General features: G+C 32.0%; 1 protein-coding gene across 2 annotated transcripts; it reads left to right on the top strand.

Moving 5' to 3' along the window:
• Positions 1–2,504: 2,504 nt before the first annotated feature.
• On the top strand, positions 2,505–21,027 carry LOC134693684 (alpha-1,3-mannosyl-glycoprotein 2-beta-N-acetylglucosaminyltransferase-like). 2 transcript variants are annotated; one of them, XM_063554580.1, is made up of 8 exons: positions 2,505–2,608; positions 3,282–3,420; positions 12,567–12,701; positions 13,784–13,874; positions 14,357–14,461; positions 15,110–15,200; positions 15,977–16,147; positions 16,592–21,027. In XM_063554580.1, the coding sequence occupies exons 1-8, from the start codon at positions 2,570–2,572 to the stop codon at positions 16,703–16,705; spliced, it is 885 nt and encodes a 294-aa protein (XP_063410650.1). In that variant the 5' UTR covers positions 2,505–2,569; the 3' UTR covers positions 16,706–21,027. The 2 variants fall into 2 exon arrangements, with proteins under 2 accessions (XP_063410650.1, XP_063410651.1); XM_063554581.1 differs by having other exon boundaries at positions 2,532–2,578.
• The last annotated feature ends 1,680 nt before the right edge of the window (positions 21,028–22,707 follow it).

Below are 22,707 nucleotides of genomic sequence, written 5' to 3' on the forward strand. Positions count from 1 at the left end.
ATTGCTATCACGTTGGCGTCGTCGTCGTTGTCGTCGTCGTTGTCGTCGTCGTCGTCCGAATACTTTTAGTTTTCGCACTCTAACTTTAGTAAAAGTGAATAGAAATCTATGAAATTTTAACACAAGGTTAATGACCATAAAAGGAAGGCTGGTATTGATTTTGGGAGTTTTGGTCCCAACATTTTAGGAATTAGGGGCCAAAAAGGGCCCAAATAAGCATTTTCTTGGTTTTCGCACTATAACTTTAGTTTAAGTCAATAGAAATCTATGAAATTTTGACACAAGGTTTATGACCACAAAAGAAAGGTTGGGATTGCTTTTGGGAGTTTTGGTTTCAACAGTTTAGGAATTAGGGGCCAAAAAAGGGCCCAAATAAGCATTATTCTTGGTTTTCGCACAATAACTTTAGTTAAAGTATATAGAAATCAATGAAATTTAAACACAATGTTTATGACCACAAAAGAAAGGTTGGTATTGATTTTGGGAGTTTCGATCCCAACAGTTTAGGAATTAGGGGCCAAAAAGGGACCCAAATAAGCATTTTTCTTGGTTTTCGCACCATAGCGTTAGTATAAGTAAATAGAAATCTATGAAATTTAAACACAAGGTTTATGACTATAAAGGGAAGGTTGGTATTGATTTTGGGAGTTTTGGTCCCAACAGTTAAGGAAAAAGGGGCCCAAAGGGTCCAAAATTAAACTTTGTTTGATTTCATCAAAATTGAATAATTGGGGTTCTTTAATATGCCGAATCTAACTGTGTATGTAGATTCTTAAATTTTGGTCCCGTTTTCAAATTGGTCTACATTAAGGTCCAAAGGGTCCAAAATTCAACTTAGTTTGATTTTAACAAAAATTGAAACCTTGGGGTTCTTTGATATGCTGAATCTAAAAATGTACTTAGATTTTTGATTTTTGGCCCAGTTTTCAAGTTGGCCCAAATCGAGGTCCAAAATTAAACATTGTTTGATTTCATCAAAAATTGAATAATTGGGGTTCTTTGATATGCCAAATCTAACTGTGTATGTAGATTCTTAATTTTTGGTCCAGTTTTAAAATTGGTCTAAATTAAAGTGCAAAGGGTCCAAAATTAAACTAAGTTTGATTTTAACAAAAATTAAATTCTTGGGCCTCTTTGATATGCTGAATCTAAACATGTACTTAGATTTTTGATTATGGGCCCAGTTTTCAAGTTGGTCCAAATCAGGATCTAAAATTATTATATTAAGTATTGTGCAATAGCAAGTCTTTTCAATTGCACAGTATTGTGCAATGGCAAGAAATATCTAATTTTTTTTTAATAAAGAGTTATCTTTCTTTGTCTAGTATAGTAAGCAAGAAATATCTGCAAGAATTTTTTAATTGGAGTTATCTTTCTTTGTCCAGAATCAACTTAAATCTTTGTTATATACAATATACAATGTATATTCACTTTTTACTACCAACTGATAAATTTAAATAATCTTTACCATTCAGTGATAACAAGCAGTTTTTTTTAAATCTTAATATTTTATGATGTATTTAAATGAGTAGTAATTGTTGCAAACTCCATTAGAATATTTTAATTGAAATTAGTTTTGGAATAAGGGAAAGGGGGATGTGATTAAAAAATTGGGTTCAATTTTTCTCATTTGAAATTTCATAAATAAAAAGAAAATTTCTTCAAACATTTTTTTGAGAGGATTAATATTCAACAGCATAGTGAATTGCTCTAAGAGAAAACAAAAATTTTAAGTTCATTTGAATACATTCATTCTGTGTCAGAAACCTATGCTTTGTCAACTATTTAATCACAATCCAAATTTAGAGCGGAATCCAGCTTGAATGTTGTGTCCATACTTGCCCCAACCGTTCAGGGTTCAACCTCTGCGGTCGTATAAAGCTACGCCCTGCGGAGCATCTGGTTCATTTATGTTTAAGATAATTTTGATTCATATTTTTTTGCAACTTCATTGTAACATGATAGACATATTGCACACTGAAACTAGCCGAGGAGACAATTCTTTAATCATCAAGGGCCATACATATCGGAAGATATTAAAGTGTCCTGAAATATAACAACATATCTTACTAATGTACTATAAAACTGTGTAAAGCCAGAGTCACCACGGATTTTATTGTCAAAACACAGATCGAGCATAAATATGTGGCAGATGTCCGAAAGACAGAGGCTAAAGAACTACGGTTACGTTCAGGGAAAATGTCTGGAGATGTATCTTGTAGGCCTTCTTCCACCTCCCCACTGTGAGCAGGGGACAACAGTTATATACATGTTATGATTGACAATTCATAGATTTATACAAGTGGCTAATGGAAGAGGTCTATAATGTTAAATGAAAAATAACATGACTTGGATGGAGAGTTCTCTCATTGGCACTCATATCACATCTTTGTATATCTTTTCACCTGTAATTTACCTGAAAGAAAAAATCGGCGCAAATGCAAAACGCCGTTCGTAAGAGAATTAATATTAGGATTTAAAATGAACACTTTATCATAGCATATCAATACCGGAAATCTGACTTTCATCGATAAAAAATATTTTTTTATGAGAGTTAAAAGATAAAAAAATGACTTATGTACAGTTTATCTTTTTAAAGATTACATGGGTATAATCCTGCCTGCAGTTGTAGTTCATAGTGCATTTGCCCTGTGACTACTATTATCATGATTATAGTATTCTCAGATTTGGCGATATTCAATTCATTCTCTAGATCATTTTTATTTGGACAACAGTTGTTTAATTTGTTGGACACTTAAATTGGTAGATAAAATCATCCATGAAAACCAAAAAAAAAATGATTCCCAACAAATAAAAGTACTTTCACAGTCAATGAGTCATGACAGTAGTTAGTTTATCATGTTCACCAACCTCTCAACACTCAGGTTCAGAGTTCAAACGTTGCTCATGGTAGATGAGTTCCACAATATTCTTCAATGCATTAAAGAAAAAAGGGACCTTTGAAAAATTGGTTCGTTATCTTTACATTCATGTCAATTATTTGCTGTAGTATTTATACAGTTATATAGTCTATATAGCAAAATATTCAGAAAAATAACATGAACAGGAAAAAGGATTATGTATTTTTTAAATTAGTACATCTTAATTATAATTGCAAATGAAGATATTGAAGAATACCACATATACTGCAGATGTTTTTCCGATATAAATGTGAAGAAGATATGATGAAACATGCCACCTTTAGCAGCCAATCAAAGTCTTTACATTTTTTATTTGAACCAATTAAAAGTACTGTCTCATAGAACTTTGTGTCTTTTCAGCATCCAAATCTTACTGATATTAATCTACCTTCACCAAAGAAGAAGTTCAAGGGTTACTACAAAATTGCACGCCATTACAAATGGGCACTCGACCAAATATTCCACAAATTTAATTACACAGCTGTGATCATTGTTGAAGGTAAACAGCGAAATATTGGTCTAAAGAGGTCGCCATGGTGATGGAATAAGTTATCATGTATGGGTAAAGTAAAAGTAGATGTTTGTTTTCATGTTATGACCTTCCAGTTAAGTTTCATCAAACAGATTACATTTATTCAGACAGTTGAAGATTGAAAAAAAAATTGCAAATAGATTTCATCATCAGTTACAAACTAAAAATATATATTATTCTTTAATTTAATTATTCAAGATAAAAGGATTGCAGTCTAACTCCAATATTTTATCATAAAAATTTGAAAACCTAAAATTTGATTTGAAGAGCTCTTTCAAATGAATATTAACAAGATTGTCTTCGAATTCATAGATATTTACTTGTAGGGTGAAATTTAAACTGGAAGCATGAAAATAAGTAACATCTTAATTTTTCCCAAACATAGTAACTATGGTAACTTGTCATTTGTACCTCCATGATTCATTTATATTATCATAGTAGCCATTCTGATTTTGCAATACATATATTTTACTGTAAATTCACAAATTTTTAGCATCAAACATGATGTGAGTCAGTTAAATAACATCATTTGGTGTTATTGAGTGAATTACTATTGCAGTTAGAACACTCAACTTACAAGTTACGAAATACAGCTACAAATTTCTTAATTTTTGCATGGAATATTCTAAAATTATCAGCTTTCATTTTAACAAATTACTGACTTGCCCTGTGTGTATTGTTACACATTAATTTTTGAGTTTACAGTATATGACCAATCTATTCTGACAAATTTGTATGTCCATTGATTGGTGACCTGTCCATCAATTGGTGACCTCTCAATTGAGTAATTATGTATTTATTTCCAGCAACCTGACCTTAGTGATTTAAAACTTGCTTGGCCACAGAAGAAGTTCAAAGGCTACTTCAAAATTGCCCGACATTATAAATGGGCACTCGATCAAATTTTCTTCACTTTTAATTATACGGCAGTTATAATCGTAGAAGGTAAACTAACATTGCTAGAAATTCGTATACTTTTAATCAATTATCTAGAGTTATCTTTCCTTTCACATTATCTTTCTGGCTTTTTTGGCTTGAACTTCAGATTTATTTTTAGCTTGGTTGCATATGAATTTCCCAAACATTTGTAGAGCAAGTGCATAGCTAAAGTCACATGTCTAAGAATAAGCAGGGGGTGGGGGTTCAACACTTATACTGTAAATTCTCCTCAAAATGATTATACTACTAAATTTTTCATGTGATTTGGTGATTTCTTTTTTTTGGTAAATTGTTCACTTATGTAATAGGAAATGTATTACCTAATTCTGTTATTTCTCACAGTTTTATGCCCCACCTCCAATAGAAGAGGGGCATTATGTTTTCTGGTCTGCGTCCATTCATCTGTTCATTCGTTCATCTGTCCCACTTCAGGTTAAAGTTTTTGGTCAAGGTAGTTTTTGATGAAGTTGAAGTCCAACAACTTGAAACTGAGTACAAATGTTCTCGGTGATATGATCTTTCTAATTTTAATGCCACATAAGAGTTTATATCCCAATTTTACAGTCCACTGAACATAAAAAATGAAAGTGCGAGTGGGGCATCCGAGTACTGGGGACACATTCTTGTTCTTTATACTTTTGTGATCCATTATTCTCCATTCTTTATATTTTTCTCATTTTTCCTCGATTCAATATTTTTCATACCATTATTCTCTATTCCTCATGTCTGTCATCATGAATTGTAATTGGTTTATTTTCATAGTGTCATCATTCCTCATGTCTGTCATCATGAATTGTAATTGGTTTATTTTCATAGTGTCATCATTCCTCATGTCTGTCATCATGAATTGTAATTGGTTTATTTTCATAGTGTCATCTTTCCTCATGTCTATCATCATGAATTGTAATTGGTTTATTTTCATAGTGTCATCATTCCTCATGTCTGTCATCATGAATTGTAATTGGTTTATTTTCATAGTGTCATCATTCCTCATGTCTGTCATCATGAATTGTAATTGGTTTATTTTCATAGTGTCATCTTTCCTCATGTCTGTCATCATGAATTGTTATTGGTTTATTTTCATAGTGTCATCATTCCTCATGTCTGTCATCATGAATTGTAATTGGTTTATTTTCATAGTGTCATCATTCCTCATGTCTGTCATCATGAATTGTAATTGGTTTATTTTCATAGTGTCATCATTCCTCATGTCTGTCATCATGAATTGTAATTGGTTTATTTTCATAGTGTCATCATTCCTCATGTCTGTCATCATGAATTGTAATTGGTTTATTTTCATAGTGTCATCTTTCCTCATGTCTATCATCATGAATTGTAATTGGTTTATTTTCATAGTGTCATCATTCCTCATGTCTGTCATCATGAATTGTAATTGGTTTATCTTCATAGTGTCATCATTCCTCATGTCTGTCATCATGAATTGTAATTGGTTTATTTTCATAGTGTCATCATTCCTCATGTCTGTCATCATGAATTGTAATTGGTTTATTTTCATAGTGTCATCATTCCTCATGTCTGTCATCATGAATTGTAATTGGTTTATTTTCATAGTGTCATCTTTCCTCATGTCTATCATCATGAATTGTAATTGGTTTATTTTCATAGTGTCATCTTTCCTCATGTCTATCATCATGAATTGTAATTGGTTTATTTTCATAGTGTCATCATTCCTCATGTCTGTCATCATGAATTGTAATTGTTTTATCTTCATAGTGTCATCATTCCTCATGTCTGTCATCATGAATTGTAATTGGTTTATTTTCATAGTGTCATCATTCCTCATGTCTGTCATCATGAATTGTAATTGGTTTATTTTCATAGTGTCATCATTCCTCATGTCTGTCATCATGAATTGTAATTGGTTTATTTTCATAGTGTCATCATTCCTCATGTCTGTCATCATGAATTGTAATTGGTTTATTTTCATAGTGTCATCTTTCCTCATGTCTATCATCATGAATTGTAATTGGTTTATTTTCATAGTGTCATCATTCCTCATGTCTGTCATCATGAATTGTAATTGGTTTATTTTCATAGTGTCATCATTCCTCATGTCTGTCATCATGAATTGTAATTGGTTTATTTTCATAGTGTCATCTTTCCTCATGTCTGTCATCATGAATTGTTATTGGTTTATTTTCATAGTGTCATCATTCCTCATGTCTGTCATCATGAATTGTAATTGGTTTATTTTCATAGTGTCATCATTCCTCATGTCTGTCATCATGAATTGTAATTGGTTTATTTTCATAGTGTCATCATTCCTCATGTCTGTCATCATGAATTGTAATTGGTTTATTTTCATAGTGTCATCATTCCTCATGTCTGTCATCATGAATTGTAATTGGTTTATTTTCATAGTGTCATCTTTCCTCATGTCTATCATCATGAATTGTAATTGGTTTATTTTCATAGTGTCATCATTCCTCATGTCTGTCATCATGAATTGTAATTGGTTTATCTTCATAGTGTCATCATTCCTCATGTCTGTCATCATGAATTGTAATTGGTTTATTTTCATAGTGTCATCATTCCTCATGTCTGTCATCATGAATTGTAATTGGTTTATTTTCATAGTGTCATCATTCCTCATGTCTGTCATCATGAATTGTAATTGGTTTATTTTCATAGTGTCATCTTTCCTCATGTCTATCATCATGAATTGTAATTGGTTTATTTTCATAGTGTCATCTTTCCTCATGTCTATCATCATGAATTGTAATTGGTTTATTTTCATAGTGTCATCATTCCTCATGTCTGTCATCATGAATTGTAATTGTTTTATCTTCATAGTGTCATCATTCCTCATGTCTGTCATCATGAATTGTAATTGGTTTATTTTCATAGTGTCATCATTCCTCATGTCTGTCATCATGAATTGTAATTGGTTTATTTTCATAGTGTCATCATTCCTCATGTCTGTCATCATGAATTGTAATTGGTTTATTTTCATAGTGTCATCTTTCCTCATGTCTATCATCATGAATTGTAATTGGTTTATTTTCATAGTGTCATCATTCCTCATGTCTGTCATCATGAATTGTAATTGGTTTATCTTCATAGTGTCATCATGAATTGTAATTGGTTTATTTTCATAGTGTCATCATTCCTCATGTCTGTCATCATGAATTGTAATTGGTTTATCTTCATAGTGTCATCATTCCTCATGTCTGTCATCATGAATTGTAATTGGTTTATCTTCATAGTGTCATCTTTCCTCATGTCTGTCATCATGAATTGTAATTGGTTTATTTTCATAGTGTCATCATTCCTCATGTCTGTCATCATGAATTGTTATTGGTTTATCTTCATAGTGTCATCATTCCTCATGTCTGTCATCATGAATTGTAATTGGTTTATTTTCATAGTGTCATCATTCCTCATGTCTGTCATCATGAATTGTTATTGGTTTATCTTCATAGTGTCATCATTCCTCATGTCTGTCATCATGAATTGTAATTGGTTTATCTTCATAGTGTCATCATTCCTCATGTCTGTCATCATGAATTGTAATTGGTTTATCTTCATAGTGTCATCATTCCTCATGTCTGTCATCATGAATTGTAATTGGTTTATCTTCATAGTGTCATCATTCCTCATGTCTGTCATCATGAATTGTAATTGGTTTATTTTCATAGTGTCATCATTCCTCATGTCTGTCATCATGAATTGTTATTGGTTTATCTTCATAGTGTCATCATTCCTCATGTCTGTCATCATGAATTGTAATTGGTTTATCTTCATAGTGTCATCATGAATTGTAATTGGTTTATTTTCATAGTGTCATCATTCCTCATGTCTGTCATCATGAATTGTAATTGTTTTATCTTCATAGTGTCATCATTCCTCATGTCTGTCATCATGAATTGTAATTGGTTTATCTTCATAGTGTCATCATTCCTCATGTCTGTCATCATGAATTGTAATTGGTTTATTTTCATAGTGTCATCATTCCTCATGTCTGTCATCATGAATTGTAATTGGTTTATCTTCATAGTGTCATCATTCCTCATGTCTGTCATCATGAATTGTAATTGGTTTATTTTCATAGTGTCATCATTCCTCATGTCTGTCATCATGAATTGTAATTGGTTTATTTTCATAGTGTCATCATTCCTCATGTCTGTCATCATGAATTGTAATTGGTTTATCTTCATAGTGTCATCTTTCCTCATGTCTGTCATCATGAATTGTAATTGGTTTATTTTCATAGTGTCATCATTCCTCATGTCTGTCATCATGAATTGTAATTGGTTTATTTTCATAGTGTCATCATTCCTCATGTCTGTCATCATGAATTGTAATTGGTTTATCTTCATAGTGTCATCATTCCTCATGTCTGTCATCATGAATTGTAATTGGTTTATTTTCATAGTGTCATCTTTCCTCATGTCTATCATCATGAATTGTAATTGGTTTATCTTCATAGTGTCATCATTCCTCATGTCTGTCATCATGAATTGTAATTGGTTTATTTTCATAGTGTCATCATTCCTCATGTCTGTCATCATGAATTGTAATTGGTTTATTTTCATAGTGTCATCATTGCTCATGTCTGTCATCATGAATTGTAATTGGTTTATCTTCATAGTGTCATCATTCCTCATGTCTGTCATCATGAATTGTAATTGGTTTATTTTCATAGTGTCATCATTCCTCATGTCTGTCATCATGAATTGTAATTGGTTTATCTTCATAGTGTCATCATTCCTCATGTCTGTCATCATGAATTGTTATTGGTTTATCTTCATAGTGTCATCATGAATTGTAATTGGTTTATTTTCATAGTGTCATCATTCCTCATGTCTGTCATCATGAATTGTAATTGGTTTATTTTCATAGTGTCATCATTCCTCATGTCTGTCATCATGAATTGTAATTGGTTTATTTTCATAGTGTCATCATTCCTCATGTCTGTCATCATGAATTGTAATTGGTTTATCTTCATAGTGTCATCTTTCCTCATGTCTGTCATCATGAATTGTAATTGGTTTATTTTCATAGTGTCATCATTCCTCATGTCTGTCATCATGAATTGTAATTGGTTTATTTTCATAGTGTCATCATTCCTCATGTCTGTCATCATGAATTGTAATTGGTTTATCTTCATAGTGTCATCATTCCTCATGTCTGTCATCATGAATTGTAATTGGTTTATTTTCATAGTGTCATCTTTCCTCATGTCTATCATCATGAATTGTAATTGGTTTATCTTCATAGTGTCATCATTCCTCATGTCTGTCATCATGAATTGTAATTGGTTTATTTTCATAGTGTCATCATTCCTCATGTCTGTCATCATGAATTGTAATTGGTTTATTTTCATAGTGTCATCATTCCTCATGTCTGTCATCATGAATTGTAATTGGTTTATCTTCATAGTGTCATCATTCCTCATGTCTGTCATCATGAATTGTAATTGGTTTATTTTCATAGTGTCATCATTCCTCATGTCTGTCATCATGAATTGTAATTGGTTTATTTTCATAGTGTCATCATTCCTCATGTCTGTCATCATGAATTGTAATTGGTTTATTTTCATAGTGTCATCATTCCTCATGTCTGTCATCATGAATTGTAATTGGTTTATTTTCATAGTGTCATCATTCTTCATGTCTGTCATCATGAATTGTAATTGGTTTATTTTCATAGTGTCATCTTTACTTTGGTTGGTTGGTTTGACACAATTTGAAAAGAAGGAGACATTTCCCAACAACACAAAAAACAGGGTCCAGGTCAAATATATTCAAATTCACAGGATGATATGTAATTTTATTAAGAGCTTAGCAGAGTGATATAGACAGTTGGACTACCTCTAAGTTGTTGATAATAGAACTAATTTGTAACTCAGAAACAAATTATATCCAATATAGAGAGAAGGTTGGGTGCCTGCCATTATATTTATCAATGTCACATTTTTTATGTACAATTTATATCAAGAATGGAAACACGGAATGTGTCAAAGAGACTAACCAAATAGTAGAAAACAAGTCATGGCCAACAAAGGGTCTTCAACACAGGCAGAGTGAAAATTCCAAATCTAAAGGCGGGCTTTAGCTGGCACCTAAACAGTAGTATATGGAATAAACAAACCAGCAGTGCACATAATAAAACTCAGTTTATAGAGGTCTGAGTCAGGAGCCAAAATTTAGTGATATTTTTGCCTCTGTACAATATATATCTTTTTTGTTCTCTATTTATTGTTTTGTACAAAGTCAGGCTGTTGGTTTTGTCAATGGAATTTTTATTTCATATTGTTTAATGTGACATTTCATTGCTCATATAGCTTAGCAAACATGAGTTTTAATCATTGTTAAAGGCCTATAGTGTATTGAAGAACTATACCTTTTACATCTATGAATTTTAGTTTATGAGGATAGTCCAGTCTAACTTGCAATCATACTGCATCTTCTGGTCTAGAAGGAAGGAAATTCAAAATTATCATTTTATAACAATAATTTTGTACAAATTGTAAATTGTAATTTGTACAAGCACTTTTTGTACAAATTACAATTTGTTTAAAGTTAAAATACAAATTATAAAAAGGGCCCAAAAAAGTATTTTTCTAGTTTCTGGATAAAAACTTGTATATAAGTATTTCAATTGCTCTGAAATTGGACCACACTGTGTTAAACCACAAGTAGAAAGTTTGGATTCATTTTATTGGTTATGGGGCAGAAGTTTAGGAATTAAGGGCAAAAAAAAAAGGGGCAAAAAAACAAGCATTTTTCTAGTTTCCAGACCATAACTTGTGTGTAATTGTATGGATCTCTCTGAAATTGTACCACAATGTTACGTATAACAAAGGAGAGGTTGGGATTGATTTTTGGGTTAATTGCCCAAAATATTTAGGAATAAGGAGCCAAAAAGAAGCATGTTTTTAGTTTCCAGAATAACTTACAATAACTTGTCTTTGATTGTATGGATCTCTCTGAAATTGTACTTCAAGGTTCCATACTATAAAGGAAATGATGGGATTGAGTTTTAAAGTTTTTGCTCAAAAGGGGGAGGGGGGGGGGGGGGGTCAATAAGTTTGGTTTTTGATTTTTGAAAAGTTCCAAGAAAAATTCTTCAATTGCACAATATTGCATGTATAGTGCAATCCATTTGTTAGATCTCTGACCACATTTATTTTGTGACATAAACCTATATTATGTCAAAAATTTGATCACAATCCAAATTCAGACAGTATCAAGCTTGAATATTGTGACCAAATTTGCCCCGACTGTTCAGGGTTAAACCAATGTGGTTGTATCAGGCTGCACTCAGCAAAGCATTTTATAAGCAAATATTTCTGTAATCCACACCTACTTGTTTCCAGACAATAACATTTGTTCAAGTGTATGGATCTCTTTTAAATTGTACTTCAAGATTCCATACCTGAAAAGAAAGGCTTGGATTTAGTTTGGGGGGTATTCACTCTATAAAAGGGGGGGGGGTGATTTTTTTTCCAATTTTCTTGGGGTTCATATATTTTTTTCAATTTTTTCAAAATTTATAATTTTTATGCCCCATTTATGGCCATTATGTTTTCTGTTCCGTTCGTCTGTTCAGTAGTCCATCCGTCCATTTGTTTGTTAGTCTGTCTGTTCGTCCGTTTGTCTGTCCCGATTCAGGTTAATGTTTTAAGTCAAGAAAGATTTTGATAAGTTAAAGTCCAATCAACTTGAAAGTTAGTAAACTAGTTCCCTATGATATGATCTTTCTGATTTTAATGCCAAATTAGAGATTTTATTCCTTTTCGACCGTCCACTGAACATATAAGATGATAGTGCGGATGGGGCATTCATGTACTTGGGACACATTCTTGTTTGAAAAGTTTCAAGAAGAAATCTTCAATGGCACAGTATTTTGCAATCAATTTTTAATTTTAAGGTCTTTGATCACAATCAAAATATAGACATTATCAAGCTCAAACATTGTGTCCAAACTTCTCCCAACTGTTAAACCTCTGCAGTCTTATCAGGCTGTTCTCGGCGAAACATTTTATTTTGGTCACTAATGATGTCAATAATTTGAATCTACATTTATACAATTTTGCCCTGAAGTGCAATATGAAAGAATATTGCACACTCTCATTAATTTTTCATTGCATTCTGTGAGAAATGTTATGTTGCTATATAAATGATATATCACTACGGTTTATTTTTCAGATGATCTTGAATATTCACCTGATTTCTTCGACTACTTTTCTGCCACCTACCCAATACTAAAGGCAGATCCTACTCTATGGTGTGTGTCAGCCTGGAATGATAATGGTAAAATTGGCATGGTATCTGATGATCCAGGTAAATATACAAAAGTGGCATGGTATCTGATGATCCAGGTAAATATACAAAAGTGGCATGGTATCTGATGATCCAGGTAAATATACAAAAGTGACATGGTATTTACTGCTCATTGGTCAGATTGCTGTCTCTTTGACACATTCCCCATTTCAATTCTCAGTTTTATCTACTAAAGTGGCATAGTATCTGATGATACAGGTAAATAAATTTTATCATACATAATACATGATAATGACCATATCAATGATATTTCATGTCAACACAGGAACGCTGACTGCTGGGCTTATTATTGTACTTGTGGCAGAAACCTTCACCTGCTATTTTTAAAATATCAGAAAATACTGTAAGGTTTTGCTGAGTAGTTTTCTCACGTTTCTTTAACAAAAGATTCATCAGTGATACTCTAAACCCAACAAAATAGACCAAATTAGTTATGGATGTTTTGTGTAATTCAACATAATCTATACATTGAGAACAAGATCCCTTGCATTACAAACAAGGCAAAATTTTGTTGACAGTTGATTTATAATGATGACCATATCAATGATAGAACACAGAATTGCTGACTACTGGACAGGTGATACCCTGATGGGCAGGTGATACCCTGATGGACAGGTGATACCCTGATGGACAGGTGATACCCTGATGGACAGGTGATACCCTGATGGACAGGTGATACCCTGATGGACCGGTGATACCCTGATGGCCAGGTGATACCCTGATGGACAGGTCATACCCTGATGGACAGGTCATACCCTGATGGACAGGTAATACCCTGATGGACAGGTGGATACCCTGATGGACAGGTGATACCCTGATGGACAGGTCATACCCTGATGGACCGGTGATACATTGATGGACAGGTGATACCCTGATGGACAGGTGATACCCTGATGGACAGGTGATACCCTGATGGACAGGTGATATCCTGATGGAGGAAATCTCTACCAACAATGACATAGTGGTTGTAAATAAACTGAGTAGTTATGGATATTAAATTGGAACACACTTGTCCTTCACTATATATTGCCGGCTTAGTACAAACAAAGGGACATAATCTCAAGACTGAAATTTTATTTCAGAATTACTGTACAGATCAGACTTTTTTCCTGGATTGGGATGGATGTTAGAAAAACATGTCTGGCTTGAACTTAGTCCAAAATGGCCAGATTCGTAAGTATTTGTGTATTATAGAGTTTTGGTATCATTGAATGCAATAATATATGGGGCACTGGGGTAACATAAAAGCCGAGTTTACAGATTAAAAACAATATTGATGATCTTTAAGCAGTTTATTCCTATTGAGGTTACCTATCCAATTTATTCATGGCATTTCTTATGCAAACAAATGGGTTAGATATAGGAAGATGTGGTGTGAGTGCCAATGAGACAACTCTCCATCCAAATAACAATTTTAAAAAAAGTAAACCATTATAGGTCAATGTACGGCCTTCAACACAGAGCCTTGGCTCACACCGAAAAACAAGCTATAAAGGGCCCCAAAATTACTAGTGTAAAACCATTCAAACTGGAAAACCAAAGGTCTATATAAGTTTTTATCTATGAATTATGATAGACTAGTATCTTTCTTTTTAAGCATAAAGAATTTGCTGACATCACAATTGATTCCTAGTAAAGATTTGTTTTGATTTCAGATTTTGGGATGACTGGATGAGACATCCAGACCAAAGGAAAAAAAGAGTTTGTATACGACCAGAGATTTGTAGGACAAGCACCTTTGGTAAAAAGGGGGTTAGCAAGTAGGTATTATAAAGGACATGGTTCAATTCTGGTCAAATATTGCCATGAATTTCAAATTGATTGTTAAACATTAAAAAAGGTTATAATTTTTTCATAAATTTATCTCTTTCAAAAGCATAAAAGGCTGCAACCAACGATAAAAAAATGACCCTTAACAGGAATATTATCTGGTTCAAGAGTTGTGACCAAATAAACAATTCTAAGGTTTTTTAAGTTTTTGGTGAAATCAAGACCCAAACTGTGTTCCAATACAAATAATACCTAATTGAATGGTCATGAAAATTGAGAAAGGAAACAAACAAACTGTGTTCCGATACAAATTATACCTTATTGAATGGTCATTAAAATTGAGAAAGGAAACAAACAACCCGACCATACAACAGAAAACAGCTGTAGGGCCACCAATTGTCTTCAACACTTCATTTTTGATCTTTTATATGTCAAAAACTAGTTTTTTTAATTTTTATTGTATATGGTTGTCAGTAACATTCCAGTGATTTGTGGGAGTTGTGTGCTTTACCCTAGGTATATCTAACTTGTAAGGGGAGATAATTTGTTGTTTATAAGAATTATGTCCCTTAATCTACCTCCTCAGTAATATTTTAATCCTTAAATGTTATAACTTTTTGTTTTTTATTTGTTTTCAGGGGATTATTTTTTGACAAACATTTAAAATTTATAAAGCTTAATGAGAAGCCAATAGACTTTACCAAGAAAGATTTAACCTATTTAATACAAGTAAGTATATTAACGATAGGATGTATAATGTGTTACTAACTGATATTGAATATCTCTTTGAATTATAAATTATTATCAGATAGTAAAGAGAATGAAAACAGGGAATCGTTCAAAGAGACACCAACTTGACCAAAGAGCACAACACAGCCTAAGACCAGTGAGAAAATCCCCAACACAGTGGCAACTTCAGCTGCTCTCTAAACAGTAAATGATACTTGTTCAGTGAAATGGACACCCATACTAAATCAACACTAAACATATAAATGACAATTCTAACAAAGGATATTGCTGACGTTGGTTTTGTTGTAAACTCTGGGGTATGGAAATGCTATGCCCAACTCTTCTGACTGAACAAATATATCTATCCCTTCCTTACCCTTGCATGTATGTTAGAGTGGTAAAAATTTCTTGCACAATAAGCAAGTGGCAATTGTTTACTTGCATTTTCTACATGTGATTATGTTATAGGCGCTTTTTGATTGGATGCAGCCAGTTACAACTGAAACCAATGAAAAACATTACCTTGTGTCTTCTTAATTCTTTCTCAATCGGCCAAGGGTAGAGTGGAGGGAAGCAGATTGTAACCCTTGGCTAGTGAAGATGTTAAGATCCCAGTTTCATAGACAATAACTGAAATGCATGGTCTGATAACCTGTTGTGCATGAGATTTGGGTTACTAGAACAAATTTTGGACTTTAAGTACTGTGCTAAGAATCTTTGCCTTGATGTCAGATGTCAAACTTTTTAATTGAATAACAATATTGATATTTTTACAGGAAAATTATGATCCAACATTCCACCAAACAGTTTATGGCACACCGTTAGCTTCTGTGACAGATGTGGTAGCATTGAGGAAGAAGTCACTTCCTGCTTTACGAGTTCAGTACTCAACAAAAGAAGAATTTAAGTCGGCAGCTAAAACATTAAAAATAATGGAAGATTTTAAGGTATGTTATGCAGATATTACAACAGTTCTGAATGTGTATATTTGTTTACAAATTAAATCGTTTATGTTGTTTAATAGTTTTCTGGCTTTACCTTCAATAGGAACACTCAGACTCAAACTTAAACGTTTGATGTGTAAATACATACAAATTTCAAAAAGTGCTAAATGACAAAAAAGACCTATATGCAATGATCAAATTCATAAAAGACAAGGAACAACATTTTTTTTTATTATTATTTTTGGTTATAGCCTAGATATGAATAAGCTGTTCATATAAATATGGTATGAGAGGTTCATATTCAAATATTAATGACAAGATAAAGAAACCAAGAATATCATACCTTCTTTTGGAAACAATTCAGGAGTGTTGCTATTATTAAAATATGAATTAGTTCTTTGAACAAAGTATTGAAAGGGATAATATTTTGTTTTCTCTTTATTTCAGGCTGGCGTACCTAGAGTTGCTTACCACGGTGTTGTTAGCTTTATGCGTTCCGGTCAAAGAATTTATTTAGCCCCTCCGGAAGGGTGGAAAGGTTATGACACATCCTGGACGTGACAACTGCTGAACTTAGTCATTTATGTACAATTGTGTGCGTCTACCATAAACAGTGATTGAAAGAGTTATTTTAGTTACATACACGTAGTTTTGTTTTTGAGCCTGATTGGTAAACCTTCCTATTTTTAGTGGTTAGGAGAACCACCATTTTCAGACCACAGCTGCCATGTCTATTACATGAAGTTCTGTACTCCGTGTGTAGTATCTATTACATGAAGTTCTGTACTCCGTGTGTAGTATCTATTACATGAAGTTCTGTACTCCGTGTGTAGTATCTATTACATGAAGTTCTGTACTCCGTGTGTAGTATCTATTACATGAAGTTCTGTACTCCGTGTGTAGTATCTATTACATGAAGTTCTGTACTCCGTGTGTAGTATCTATTACATGAAGTTCTGTACTCCGTGTGTAGTATCTATTACATGAAGTTCTGTACTCCGTGTGTAGTATCTATTACATGAAGTTCTGTACTCCGTGTGTAGTATCTATTACATGAAGTTCTGTACTCCGTGTGTAGTATCTATTACATGAAGTTCTGTACTCCGTGTGTAGTATCTATTACATGAAGTTCTGTACTCCGTGTGTAGTATCTATTACATGAAGTTCTGTACTCCGTGTGTAGTATCTATTACATGAAGTTCTGTACTCCGTGTGTAGTATCTATTACATGAAGTTCTGTACTCCGTGTGTAGTATCTTTTTCATTGTCTGTTATGTACAATGAACTAGGAATCCATGATTTGAAATAAAGCTATGGTAAAATTTAGGCAGTAAGTGTTACCCTGTTGGGTAGTTGGAGATGGCAAAGTTTGCATCCGTATAAATGTTTATTTATTTTATCAGGTACCAATTTTCATTTCTAATGTTATCTGATTACTATATATATATATATATGCAGCTCACAAGTAAATATATATTTGTCTTATTCACCCTTTTCCATTTTATAATCAGTATAGTTAAGATGTGACATGAATTCATTTATATTCTTGGATGCCTATTATTGTGGATTGAGTCAATGCAGTATTAGTTAAGTAGCTCTACAGACTAGTTAGTATGCTGTTCGTTTTATACCGGTAAATACAGACAAAGACTGAACATATTTACTGCATAAGAATAGTATAAAGTGGTCTAAAATCAGTCCAATGGATGTTACTGAATTTTTACTGAATTACAGAAGAAGGCATAATATTTTTTACATGGTCATTTCAGTTAAGTTAAGTAATGCCACTAAATTTTATTGTTTTATTTGAAGTGAGTTGAACTCTTTACAAGAAGGCATTTTAACTTTGATGATCAGGGTAACCACAAATTTAAATGTACAAATAAGGGTTTTAATTGAAATAGCGTTTGTAAGAGGAATTTGGCAAACAGCAACATCAAACATCATAGAACATAAAAGCATGTGTCTCAATCCACTAACATTAGTATCCAAGAATATAAATAAATTCATGCTATCTTATTATCTGCACTATATTTTTTGCACTTCAGCTAATGATTATTTTTGCAATCCACCAGTCCATTGTAATAATTGGTTTGTAGTTCATTCCCTTTAATTAACACAAACTTTTATATTTAATATTTATGTTTGGAAGTAAAACAGTTGTTATTGTATGAGTGAATTGTTATGTTTGTTTTCTTTATGATTTGTTGTAATAATGATATATCTGTATCGTATAGATTGGATCTTGTTAGTGATAAGTTATTGTATGAAGCTACTTGAGTGATCTGAGCTTTCTGAGTGAGAGTATGAGAATGTATGTAATCATGAGTCATTTCTGTTGCCTTGGGAAGCAGCAATAAACAGATTTTCATTTAGAATGTTTCTTGGCTACCCCCTCAATGATATTGTTGCTGAGAAATACCATCAATAATCTATAATTCCATCACAACTAGAAAGTGGCAATGTTATTTTATTATGTTATCTGTCAATCTGTGATTGAAAATTTTTGTAAAGAAATCCAAGGAATTTTTTATGCTACAATTAATCTTGTATTGTTAAATTATGTACTTGAAATTTTTTAACAATTAGCGGTTGTATCCTTACTATTATGAAAAAAGTGAACAGATAGAAATTACTGTAACTGACATTAACATCAGGTTGCAAGAATGTTTTTGAAATTAGATATTTTTTCTAATAATGATTCACCCCAAAAAAATGTCCTGTTTTATTCATTCATACATAAAAGTCACATGCACCTTTTCATTTCATACATACATTAAACTGTGTCTTGCCACCGAGTTAATGACATAAACAGTACCACCATTTCTGCACCTGTAACACATTGCTATCATTAATGTCTCTTCAGGGCCAAAATATGGTTAAATCCAAAACAAGACCAAAAATATAGTCAAAGTCAGGTAACAAATCAGAGAATCAAAGCTTTGCATTGGGGAAATATAGTCCTTATTTTGTAATAATTTCCAAAATTATGTAACAGCAATTCTTACAACACTAAATCCGTATTTTGATGTAGTTATCTAAGTTCTGGGTTAGAGGTATCATTACTGGTATTAACAGTATAAAGTCTTCTGAGGTAGATACTTGTTAGTACGAATAGAATGTTACTTTAGTTAAAACTCAACAATGACATATGTTTTAATTGTTGATGGAAATCTACACATTGTTTTCCTGATAACTTACCTATAACATTCCCAATTGTATGTACATATGTCTCTCTGTGATCATCATGTGATTGTCATGTGATCGTCATGTGGCAACAAGAAAGTCTCAATGTGATTTTACTGACTAGGTATATCTTATCAGAAATGTAATAAATTTTCAATTAAACAATGTTGTAACTATAAACATCACCATGACATGTATAAGATAATTCTTACACTAGGTGAAAGTTGGTTAGATAATATTAAATACAATTTGTATACTCAACATTTGAAAAAAGAAGCCAAATGTTTTGAAAAGATTGACAAACTGAAGTATGAAGTAGGTTTTATAGAACTTTTTGGTTTTATGGCACTTTTGGGTTTTGTGCTACATTTGAACTTGAAGATCTAGATGAAATCAATTTATATTAATTTTTCAATTGATAAATAAGTAAAGTCCTTTTTTATGATCATGTTGATGTTTAATTAGAGGAAAAGTCCTTCATGCATCATGTGCTTTTCTTTAAATTTAGTTTCGATTATTGTCGATCCATCATATTTACATTTTTAATTTAGTTTTTTTTTAATTTTTATTATTTTTTCGAATTAGCACCATCCTAATAAGACAGATCTTTTGTTACTTGACCTTTTTTATGTTTAAAACAGTTAATAACAAGAGATCTTTGTTCTGTTGAAAAGACAGTATCCAGCATTAAATTTTGAAATAATTTTTATTCATTGCATATTTTACTGATACATGTACATAAACAGTTTTATTCACAGTTCACATAAAAATACAATTTGAGGTAACAGGTTTTTTTTCTGAACAACAGGAAATTTGTAAAACCTTTATGGAATTTCACATAACTTTCACCAAAGTCTTTTCTGAAAATAGCATAAAAAGAAAATAAAGTTTTGAATTTTTATGATTGTTTTGTTCAATGCATTGAGTTTTTTCAGTCAACATAACAATACTGCACTGACAGCTGCAGGACAGAAACTGTAAGAAACCTATGAAATTTATAGTTGACTATAAAGGAAATGTTTTTTTATTGTTGTAAGATTGACAGCTAACACATAAGTTGTCTAAGTGGCAATCACCACATTTGTCTAAGTGGCAATCACCACATTTCTTTATTTGAATTAGGTTCCTCATTCCATGTTGAAATGACAAGCTTTGTAAAACACTTCTAGTAAATCATTCTCTCTAGTTAGTTCATTCTATTAGTTAAGCATTGGCACATTTTTTTTCTTTGAAAAACTTATAAAGAATAAGGATTTTTTTTGATTTTTCAAAAATATCATTTATACTAAAAGTATAAAATTTTGAAAAGAAAAGAATAGTTTGGCAGGCAAGTCTTCTAATGGCACTACATCAATAAAACCATAGGATTCTAAGTCTCACATAAAATGTCAGAAACATAAGCTGCAAACATCCTTAATGTTTATAATTGAACTAAAATAAATTGTATGAATACTGTATTGTAAACTAATGCTGATAAGGAAGCAAATTATGAAAAAAACTCAATTTCTAGAGTTTTTTGTACCTGAAGCTTCTACAGGTATAAAGTTAGATTCAATATCATAGTTGACTCTGAGCTTTAATTGTGTGGGGGAAATGTTTTTATTAAAATGTTTTCAGAATTTAGATGTGTTGTCAGACATGAATGTAAATAATCATTTCAGATAATATATATTTTAATAATAAAAATATTTGTATTAGTTTTTTTTTTAATTTTTATTAATTTTTGCGAATTAGCACCATTCTAATAAGACAGATCTTTACTCATAGTCCTTCCCTCAAATAGACATATTTCAATGATTTAAAACAAAATATCTCTAAAACAAGCTTTTTTAAATGCTTACATTCATATGACTATCATTCTCTTCTCTGAAACTACTGAACCAATTCCCACCAAACTTAAGCCAGTGGCGTAGCTGAGTCATGTTTACGTGTACGCCCGAACCTTGGCGAGGGATATGAGGGGTGCCAGCTCAATGTTAAATCACCTGCTAGTAGTGGGTTCGTCTTCGAAAGGAAAGAAGCTCCCGAAAGCTATCGAGAATGAGATACCGTAATGATTCCTGTCAGTATGAAATCATTGATAGCAACATACTTTTGAATCTAAATGGTTTGTTTGTTTTGGTTAAATTTTGTAATTTTGTTAACTTGTTCATCGTGTTAAACTGGGAGCTAGCCTAATAGTTATCGGTTTTAGAGAAAACGTCCAAACCAATATTACTTTTAAATAAGTTTAAAGGGTGCCGTGAGTAAGCATATAATCGACAAAAGCACCTTTTAATGAACACGAAAAACAAACATTTCTAAGAGGTGCAATATAAAAAATTCTGGAACACTTAGGATTTCTTCCCACAAAAAGAGAATCAATGTATCATTCCTTTAAAGGGATTTAAAAAAAATCTAAGATTTTCTTTTGATATTTTTTTCTTGATCTGGAATATTTCACGACAATCTATGAAGGTTTATAAATTGAGCATGTAAAACAATTAATTGCATAAAGAAGAGTCCGGCTATCTGTCTATCAGAAAAAAATAGAAAAATGAACGAAAACAAATGCTTTCAAAATTTTAGCTTTATACATTAGTCATAGAAAAAGCTTCTTCGGCATGTTCATAAAATTCGATGAAGGTTAGACAAGTAGTTAATGTAATTAAGAAAAAACAAAATATAAGCCCAAACTGCGACCACTTATTAAGTGAACACGTTGCCCTCAGTGAATATCAGTTTTTCAAAAGTCAATAAAACCACACATTTACCTCATCAAAAGACAGTAATTGTATAATATTGTTCTTATCATCTCTGTCAGATGTCAAAGGAGTGAATCATACTTAGTTTAACCATTTGATATTATTTATTTTTTTGTTTTCTAACTCAAATAATTTGGTTTCAGCGTTTGAGGCGAAGACAAATCTGAAAAAAGTGCATTGAATTAATGATTATAACATCTGGTGAAAAAATGTGACAGGTTTATTCAGAACGTTAAAATAATCGATATTTTACTTCCTTGTACAGCTTCTGATTTGATTGGTCAATTTTAAACTTACTTGTTTTCTTTCACAACTTTTTGGTAACATCTTTATCTTTCAAATGAATTATGTTGATGATCATCTCAGAAGAAAACATTTATCACTAAAACGACAAATCAGACAATTATTTTATAAACAGTCCAGTTTTACTTAAGAATTGAATGCTTCTTTTTGTAAATTTATTGGGTGGTAAAAGCGTTGACCGAAGTACATTGTGTATGAAGCGCGGAAGCGCTTCATTCTAAAAATGTACGCACGGTCAACGCTTTTACAACCCTATAAAGTTTCAAAAAGAAGAATTCAATACTTATAATTACATTTTTTTAGCTAAAATCATGAAAACACGATTTTTAT

The sequence above is a fragment of the Mytilus trossulus genome, chromosome 12, assembly GCF_036588685.1.
Source record: "Mytilus trossulus isolate FHL-02 chromosome 12, PNRI_Mtr1.1.1.hap1, whole genome shotgun sequence".
NCBI lineage: Eukaryota > Metazoa > Mollusca > Bivalvia > Mytilida > Mytilidae > Mytilus > Mytilus trossulus.